At 44.7% G+C, this 9,814-nt stretch overlaps 1 protein-coding gene across 1 annotated transcript; it reads right to left on the minus strand.

Moving 5' to 3' along the window:
* Nucleotides 1-339: 339 nt before the first annotated feature.
* On the minus strand, nucleotides 340-9,527 carry LOC149441217 (uncharacterized). Its single transcript, XM_089657598.1, has 3 exons — nucleotides 9,511-9,527; nucleotides 9,320-9,459; nucleotides 340-1,471 (listed from the first exon to the last, which is right to left on the minus strand). The coding sequence occupies exons 1-3, from the start codon at nucleotides 9,525-9,527 to the stop codon at nucleotides 393-395; spliced, it is 1,236 nt and encodes a 411-aa protein (XP_089513724.1). The 3' UTR covers nucleotides 340-392.
* Between the last annotated feature and the right edge of the window lie 287 nt (nucleotides 9,528-9,814).

Below are 9,814 nucleotides of genomic sequence, written 5' to 3' on the forward strand. Positions count from 1 at the left end.
CCCCTCCCCCAGCACAGCAGACCCCCATCCATGTAGGTGCAGACCATCTCTAGTATATAGGCTGCACCCCAATGAGAGTCAGCCCAGTGCTCTAGGTCAGGACTCCATTTTTCTTCTTCTCCTGCCATCAATGGCCAACCTGGTCCCACACTTCATCCATGTCTTTGGGGACCTCTGATCTCCTCATGAACTGTTTCTTCCATGATGAAGATCAGCCATGGAGTATATCTGAGGTGTATATCAGGGTGTGCTTCTTCCCCACATGAGAGCTGGGATGTCCAGCAACATTCATCTAGAAGACATTTCCTGCACTCAAGGCTCTAATACACCTCCAGGGTTGTGTGGGACCCCTGATGTACAGGAAGACAGGACTTCAGTGAGGAACATTTCCCTCACTCAGGACAGGAAAGTGGCTTCTCCTTCATGTGCAGTCTCTGATGTCTGGAAAGATGGGACTTTTGTGAAAAACATTTCCCGCAGTCAGGACAGGAATACGGCTTCTCCCCTGTGTGAGATCTCTGATATTTGTTAAGACTGGACTTCACTGAAAAACATTTCCCACACTCAGGGCAGGAATACGGCTTCTCCCCTGTGTGAGATCTCTGATGTATGTAAAGATGGAACTTCACTGAAAAACATTTCCCACACTCAGGACAGGAATACGGCTTCTCTCCTGTGTGAGATCTCTGATGTGTGTTAAGACTGGACTTGTCTGAAAAACATTTCCCACACTCAGGGCAGGAATACGGCTTCTCCCCTGTGTGAGATCTCTGATGTATGTAAAGATGGGACTTCACTGAAAAACATTTCCCACACTCAGGGCAGGAATACGGCTTCTCCCCCGTGTGAGATCTCTGATGTCTGTAAATACTGGACTCATCTAAATAACATTTCCCGCACTCAGGGCAAGAATACGGCTTCTCTCCCGTATGACGTCTCTTATGACTTTGAAATTTGGACTTCACCAAAAAACATTTCCCGCACTCAGGACAGGAATACGGCTTCTCCCCCGTGTGAGATCTCTGATGTGTGTAAAGATTGGACTTCTGTGAAAAATATTTTCCGCACTCAGGACAGGAATATGGCTTTTCCCCTGTGTGAGATCTCTGATGTATGTAAAGATTGGACTTAACTGAAAAACATTTCCCGCACTCAGGACAAGGATACGGCTTCTCCCCCGTGTGAGATCTTTTATGCCTATTAAGATGGTATGTAGAACTGAACCTCTTCCCACACTCAGTACAGGAGAATCTCTTCCCTGTTGGAAGGCCGGCCCGGTCCCGCACAGTCTGAGGTTCCTCAGGATACGAGGAATCCGATGGTCCATCTACACTGGGTGGTGCCGGATGGACATTGGAGGGAGCCGGGTTTTCTCCTGGATTATACTCTTTGATGTCCTCATCTTCTACTTTCCAGTCTGGAGACAAAGTGAGACAATCCTCGGAGGTTTTCCTCATTTCCCGGCCATGGACTAAAATACAAAGACAAAGAGGATTACTAGACAGGAGCTGATTGGTTCCCCCAAACCAGGACTCCGCCCACATCAGGCAGCTTGGTCTCTGAGGAGCTTACAATTCCACCCTCAAGGGAACTAGGAAATGGCTCCTCTGATCTCCTACCAGGTCATTTCTTTATTCATGGACCTTAGTCAGAGAGTGAGGAAACAACCAGAACTGTCTTTTATAGGAGGGACAGTGATGAGGGGATTATAGGACGAGGGTCCCCACCCCCTCTATCACTCATCGCCATCTTCCCAACACAAGAAGTACTGCACTTCCTTATTTAGTCCATGATTTAGTCATGAAGAACAGCGGGGCTGAGCCCCACCAGAGGTCAGAGAGTGAGGATGGGGGGAGAACAACCAAGATGAAGACTGGACTGATCCTGAAGACCACCATCATTGGGGTATTGACTCCTCCCTCATTATCACTTTCTGTTTAAGGGTCCACAGTTGGAGGATGTTATCACATTATTATCACCATGTAAAAGTCTGTGCTCCAATCACATCATCCGATACAAAATGTCCAGCTGGTAGGAAATGGGGGGAACAAAAGAGAATCCATATTATGTGTATATATAGCAGTGGGGGGAGGGGGAGAGCAGAAGTCAGGAGTATGTAATGTACAACATAGAGTATATAGTGCAGGGGTCAGGAGTATGTAATGTACAACACAGAGTATATAGTGCAGGGGTCAGGAGTATGTAATGTACAACATAGAGTATATAGTGCAGGGGTCAGGAGTATGTAATGTACAACACAGAGTATATAGTGCAGGGGTCAGGAGTATGTAATGTACAATATAGAGTATATAGTGCAGGGGTCAGGAGTATGTAATGTACAACACAGAGTATATAGTGCAGGGGTCAGGAGTATGTAATGTACAAGTTATATAATATAAGGATCAGGACTCACAGTATTAGTATTCTGTAATCAGTGGAAGTTTAACTGTTTACTGTAGACAACATGTAGAGGTGATCTGGGATTAAACCATCAAGAAACAGGTTAGATTGGAGGTGAGCAAATCCTTGGAGAGAGGGGTGGACGTGGTATACTTGGACAGAGGGGTTGCGGTGGACGTGGTATACTTGGACAGAGGGGTGGTGGTGGACGTGGTATACTTGGACAGAGGGGTGGCGGTGGATGTGGTATACTTGGACAGAGAGGTGGCGGTGGACGTGGTATACTTGGACAGAGGGGTGGTGGTGGACGTGGTATACTTGTGTGATGGATTTGGTAAAATGCCTATTTCGTTTCCTATTGAATATATATATTTTTTATACATATTTACTTTTATACTTTAATACTATTTCTTTCTTCATATTTATAAATGTTTAGTATGAATACATATGTTGTGTGAATATTTTCTGCCTGCTGGGTTTTGTGGTACTTTAAGAAATTCTTGCTTAAGAAATGTCTGCTCACAGGCACCGATCCCCCCTCCCCCCTACCATCGTGCCAACTTGAGACAAAGGAATGTTTTCTTTCTATAAGATAAGGCCTGGAAGAAGATCACACCTATACCATGACGGAGATTGTTTTCATGTGGAAATGACCAATCAAAGACTAATATAATGCTTATGCTGTTGTCACATGACTCTCACATCATTTTACATATATAAGTTCACTTTCTCATTATAATAAACTAGAAGTGTTCATAGACTGAACTTGTGTGTCAGTGTGAGACTCTTCCAGTGTGCGCACATTCCAAAGCTAGCTAGCAAAGATTAATTAGGAGAGGAGCAGATAATCAACGGACACTTTTGGTCTTTATCTAAATCAGCTGGTGCCGAGAAGCCCGGGACATGAACCCGCGAACAGCCGACCTGACAGGGCGTGAGGAATCACTCACAGGACTGGGAGAGCCTGATCAACTCTCGGAGCATGGTAAGATATATTTTGCTATCTTACCAGTGCTTATCCTGTCCTTGTTGATTCATTCCTGTGCCTAATACGGCTGCTTAAGGTCATTAAAGGCAGGTAACATTGATTGCCCGGAGATTATTTGAACTTTACCTGCATTGATTATCTGCTGTCTGGTTTATGTTGTTTGTGTTTGTTTTTATGTGTCAGTCTTGAGGTGGAAGAGGAGTGGACCTACTGAGGGTTTTGACACATAATTTCTCTTGGGTGTGGTAACCTTGTGTGTTGACCACAAGAGGAGGTGTCGTGTACACGTCACGGTAGTGTGGCAGCGGGGTGCCTTAGCCATGTTTGGGGCTAGGAAGAGTTACTCAGTGATCTGTACTCATAGCCCACCAAGATAGACTGCTATGTCATGTCCTAAATGTGTGTCTTTGAGTTAATGTTTGCCATTCATAACAGAAGGTTGGGGTTTGTTAAGGGTTAAGGAAAGTCTGGACATCAGCCTGTGAAGTGTTTTGGATTTCTGTTAAAAAGGACAGACAAGGGGGGAGGAGATGGGTCAGACGCTGATAAGACCCCTAGAAAGGAATGTTACCATGTGACCTGGTTGCACAGAGAGAAGAGGAAAAGTATGTGGAATTAAAGATAAGGAGGTTTAGGCTACAGTCAGAGGAATGGCAGGAAAAAAAAAGAGAAGAAAGATGTCTTAGTTGACAAAAATTTGCTGAAGACAGCAAGAAGTTTGGTAAAATGTAGCCAAAGTTATCCACAAAGAGCAGTGGACAGAACAGGTATTGCAACAGGGAAAAAAAAAAAAACTTTATGTGTACCATTAATGTGTTAAATATTGAAAAGGAACACCCACCACCCTTTTCCCTGCCCTTCCAGTTCCTTCCCAGCCCAGTGCACTTCCTGACGGCAGCCATCTTGCTGCACCTGCATTGTCACTTCCTGCCCAGCCCAGTGCACTTCCTGACGGCAGCCATCTTGCTGCACCTGCATTGTCACTTCCTGCCCAGCCCAGTGCATTTCCTGATGGCAGCCATCTTGCTGCACCTGCATTGTCACTTCGTGCCCTGCCCAGTACACTTCCTGGAGACGGCCATATTGGTACACCAAATTAGACAACTGGAAGGCCAACGCCTCGAGTGAGCCACCTCTACCCAGTGTGTCCGGTCTTACAAGTCAATGGTACATTCTACGTACCGCCGGATGTGCTGAGCAGAATCCCAAGTTGTCTATAGTCCACAGGACCCGAAGATATTGGACGTTTAAAAGGTACCCCCAATTATGGTGGAACTGAAGCCTGGAGCTCCCCTACCCAGGAAACCACAGTACCCACTGAAACCAGCGCAATCTAAGGCCATTTCAAAGCAGGTCAAGTCCCTTTTGGCAAATGGTGCACTCATACCTTGTACCTCTCCATGCAACACACCTTTGTTCCCGGTAAAAAAAAAAGAAGACACCCAAAGGAGAATCAGAGAAGTACAGGATGGTACAGGACCTCCGAGCAGTGAATGAAGCCACTGTCTTAGAGACATTTATCGCCCCAAATCCCCACACTTTACTCACAGGGGTACCTCCAACAGCAAAATACTTCAACGTGGTGGACCTGGCAAATGCATTCTTCAGCGTTCCCTTGTATCCTTCCTGCAGATACTTCATTTTTACCCATGAGGGACAGCAATACACCTGGGCAGTTTATGCCACAAGGGGCGCAAAATTCTCCAAGCCAGTTTGCCAAAGCCATGACCCCCATACTGGACACGTGGCAAAAGGAACATTCGGCAGTGGTCCTTCTTCAATTTGTGGATGACTTTCTCCTCTGTGCTGATGACCTGCCCACGGCTGAAGAAGCCTCGGAGAGTTTACTATGTTACTTGGCACACCAAGGCTGTAAGGCCTCTAAACCGAAGTTGTAATGGTGCTCTACAACAGTCATGTTCTTGGCCACTGCCTCTCACATGGAACAAGGCATCTTACGGAGGAAAGAGTTAAGGCCATCCAGAACCTGCCACTGCCGCTAGGCCAAAAGCCATTCCATGCCTTTCTTGGCCTCATATCCTACTGTAGGTCATGGACTCCTGATGCTTCTTGGTTTATGCAACCACTCTACAATGCTCTCAAGTCTGAGCCCTTCCATCTGTCCAAAGAGGCCGCCTCCAACTTTTTGGCTCTAAAACGCTTACTTTCTTCAGCCCCAGCCCTAGGTCTACCAGACTACGAGAAACCTTTCAAACTGTTCGTGTCTGAACGCCAAGGCCCTGGCACAGGAGTATTGGCCCAGTCCCATGGTGACTGCCTACGACCCGTAGGCTACTACTCATGCCGTTTAGACCCAATGGCTAGAGGAGCACCCTCGTGTCTGCGTGCAGTTTTCACTGCTCAAGCTCTGCTGGATAAGACCTCTGATATCGTTCTGGGACATGAACTTGTCCTCCTGGAGCCGTATGACATTGCTGCCATTTTAAACCAAGTCCAACCTAAACATTTGTCCACAGCGAGGCATCTTAGACTACAGTGTTCCCTCCAACTTCCTGATAACGTCACTCTCCTACGTTGCCAAACCCTGAATCCGGCCACTCTCCTCCCAATTGCTGAGGGGGGTAATGAAGGTAATGCAGAAAGTGGAGAGGATAATGGAGCCACTGAGCCTCATAACTATCTTGAAGTGATGAAAATGGAAACACCTCTGCAGGATCCAGACTTCACTTTCTTTGTTGATGGTTCCAGATATGCAGATGATGGAGGCAAATATTATACAGGATTTGCGGTCACTACTGCAGGCACAGTCCTACAGGCAAGAGCCCTATCGCCAGCAATATCTGCACAGGGAGCTAAACTTCAAGCACTCACAACAGCATGCCGGATGGTGGAAGGGAAAAAAAAAAGGTCCAATATCTACACAGATTCTAGACACGCCTTCAGGGTGGCCCATGATTTCGGATCTATATGGAAGGCAAGAGGATATATGACTGCGGCAGGTACATCCATAAGACATAAAAAAGCCATTGGACGACTGCTAGAAGCACTCCTTCTACCCACTCAAGTGGCTATTCTGAAGGTAAAAGCTCATGGGAATCTAAACTCCCAAGAAGCCAAAGACAATAATCTGGCAGATTTGGCGGCAAAACGAGCGGCCATGAAACCACCAGAAATAGAAGGAGAGGTGACCGGAGAGTGGGAACCAATATTCATCTTACAGACCTTATCTGTGGATAGAAGCTACCTCAAGGAACTCCAAGAAGCAGCAAGTTCAGAAGAAAAAGAAAGCCGGAGAAGAGCTGTTCTCAAAAACGGTCTGTTTGATTGTAACAAGAGGCTTTGTTTATCTATATATAGTCAATGGTGGAGAAAGATCTGGGGGGGTCAATAATGGAGAAGAATCTGGAGGGGTCAGTGGTGGAGAAGGATCTGGGGGGATCAATGGAGAAGAAGGATCTGGGGGGGTCAATGGAGAAGAAGGATCTGGGGGGGTCAATGGTGGAGAAGGTTCTAGTAGATCACAAGCTTAATAATGGCAGCAATGCAAAGCTGCGGATTCCAAAGCGAGCAAAATCCTCTCTGTATTAGGAGAGGTATAGACTCCAGAGAGAGAGATATCACCCCCCCTCCCCTCCCCCCGGTACAAATCATTAGTAAGACCTCATCTTCAACATGCAGTTCAGTATGATCTCCATGTATAATACATAAGGGGGATATGATCTCCATGTATAATACATAAGGGGGGATATGATCTCCATGTATAATACATAAGGGGGATATGATCTCCATGTATAATACATAAGGGGGGATATGATCTCCATGTATAATACATAAGGGGGATATGATCTCCATGTATAATACATAAGGGGGATATGATCTCCATGTATAATACATAAGGGGAATATGATCTCCATGTATAATACATAAGGGGGGGATATGATCTCCATGTATAATACATAAGGGGGATATGATCTCCATGTATGATACATAAGGGGGATATGATCACCATGTATAATACATAAGGGGGGATATGATCTCCATGTATAATACATAAGGGGTGATATGATCTCCATGTATAATACATAAGGGGGATATGACCTCCATATATAATACATAAGGGGGATATGATCTCCATGTATAATACATAAGGGGGGATATGATCTCCATGTATAATACATAAGGGGGATATGATCTCCATGTATAATACATAAGGGGGGATATGATCTCCATGTATAATACATAAGGGGAATATGATCTCCATGTATAATACATAAGGGGGGAATATGATCTCCATGTATAATACATAAGGGGAATATGATCTCCATGTATAATACATAAGGGGGGGATATGATCTCCATGTATAATACATAAGGGGGGATATGATCTCCATGTATAATACATAAGGGGGGATATGATCTCCATGTATAATACATAAGGGGGATATGATCACCATGTATAATACATAAGGGGGATATGATCACCATGTATAATACATAAGGGGGGATATGATCTCCATGTATAATACATAAGGGGGGATATGATCTCCATGTATAATACATAAGGGGGGATATGATCTCCATGTATAATACATAAGGGGGGATATGATCTCCATGTATAATACATAAGGGGGATATGATCACCATGTATAATACATAAGGGGGGATATGATCTCCATGTATAATACATAAGGGGGGATATGATCTCCATGTAGAATACATAAGGGGGGATATGATCTCCATGTATAATACATAAGGGGGGATATGACCTCCATGTATAATACATAAGGGGGGATATGATCTCCATGTATAATACATAAGGGGGGATATGATCTCCATGTATAATACATAAGGGGGATATGATCTCCATGTATAATACATAAGGGGGGATATGATCTACATGTATAATACATAAGGGCGATATGATCTCCATGTATAATACATAAGGGCGATATGATCTCCATGTATAATACATAAGGGGGATATGATCTCCATGTATAATACATAAGGGGGGATATGATCTCCATGTATAATACATAAGGGGGGGGATATGATCTCCATGTATAATACATAAGGAGGGATATGATCTCCATGTATAATACATAAGGGGGGGGATATGATCTCCATGTATAATACATAAGGGGGGATATGATCTCCATGTATAATACATAAGGGGGGGGATATGATCTCCATGTATAATACATAAGGGGGGATATGATCTCCATGTATAATACATAAGGGGGGGATATGATCTCCATGTATAATATATAAGGGGGGATGTGATCACCATGTATAATACATAAGGGGGGGATATGATCTCCATGTATAATACATAAGGGGGGATATGATCTCCATGTATAATACATAAGGGGGGATATGATCTCCGTGTATAATACATAAGGGGGGGATATGATCTCCATGTATAATACATAAGGGGGGGATTGCTGTAGGAAAGTCCTGGATTCTTTCTTGGATACACAGAATATAACTGGATATAACATTTATAGGGAAAGTTGATCCAGGGAATATCCGATTGCCTCTCGGAGGATCAGGAAGGAATTTTTTCCCCTGCAGGAGCAGATTACATCGTGCTTTGCTGGGTTTTTTCCTTCTGGTGGATCAGCTGTGGGTGTCGGATTATAACTTTTATTTTTAATGGTACAACTAGATGGATGTCTTTTTTCAGCCAGACTAACTATGTAACTATGTAGGTCCCACACCGCTGCCTCCCATCTCCTGAGACTGCACTCAGTGACTTGGGTCTGAGACACTACGGACATATCCCTCCACCCGGCACAGCCAGCAGATAACAGAGAAGGTCCCCTGGAAGAGAAATCCAGGAATACAGGACGGGGAACACAGCTCAGGAAAGTGACCAGGGGATTACAGGCTGATATCACCCAGTCCCCGCCCTACTCTGGACCAATCAGTGAGCAGTATGGGTGGAGGAATGGATTTAGTGTTCATGACCCACCTGTGCTGATCTCTGTAGGAGTGTCCTCCTCTATAAATGTCCCCGTTATTCCATCCTCCTCCATAGACTGCTGATCATCCCTCACATACGCCTCTTCTTCTTCTGCTTTCACCTCAAATTCTATATCGATTGGATCTCCACTCTAAATCAAGGAAATGAGAGAAAATATCATCTGTAAAATATAAGGTCACATAAAATATCCACACATTGTCTCTATGAATCCATGTTCTAGATGCTCCATCCCACCAACCTTGCAATGGGGAGGGATGGTGTGACCTTCCTGTGTGGAATCCCGGGAATACAGAGGACGGCGACATCTCTCTGGTGGGTTCCTGTAGCTGGATGACTCCACCATGGTGTCCTGGTATAGATCTTTGTGTTCTTTTAGAAGCTCTGACTCCTCCATCACCCCATCCTCATCCTCCTCCTCTTTTATCTCTTCTTTAACTTCAACTTTAGGATCTCTCAGGTTTCCACTCTGAATATATAATAAAA

Source organism: Staurois parvus, unplaced genomic scaffold (assembly GCF_062004578.1).
Source record: "Staurois parvus isolate SC_StPar_1 unplaced genomic scaffold, SC_StPar_1.0 ptg001011l, whole genome shotgun sequence".
Lineage (NCBI taxonomy): Eukaryota > Metazoa > Chordata > Amphibia > Anura > Ranidae > Staurois > Staurois parvus.

What these genes read in the sequence shown, in the direction of transcription:
- LOC149441217 (XM_089657598.1), bottom strand. An exon ending in TCCTACAGAGATCAGCACAG is followed by an intron (nt 1,472 to 9,319) that starts GTGGGTCATGAA and finishes TTTGTATTTTAG; the next exon opens with TCCATGGCCGGGAAATGAGG.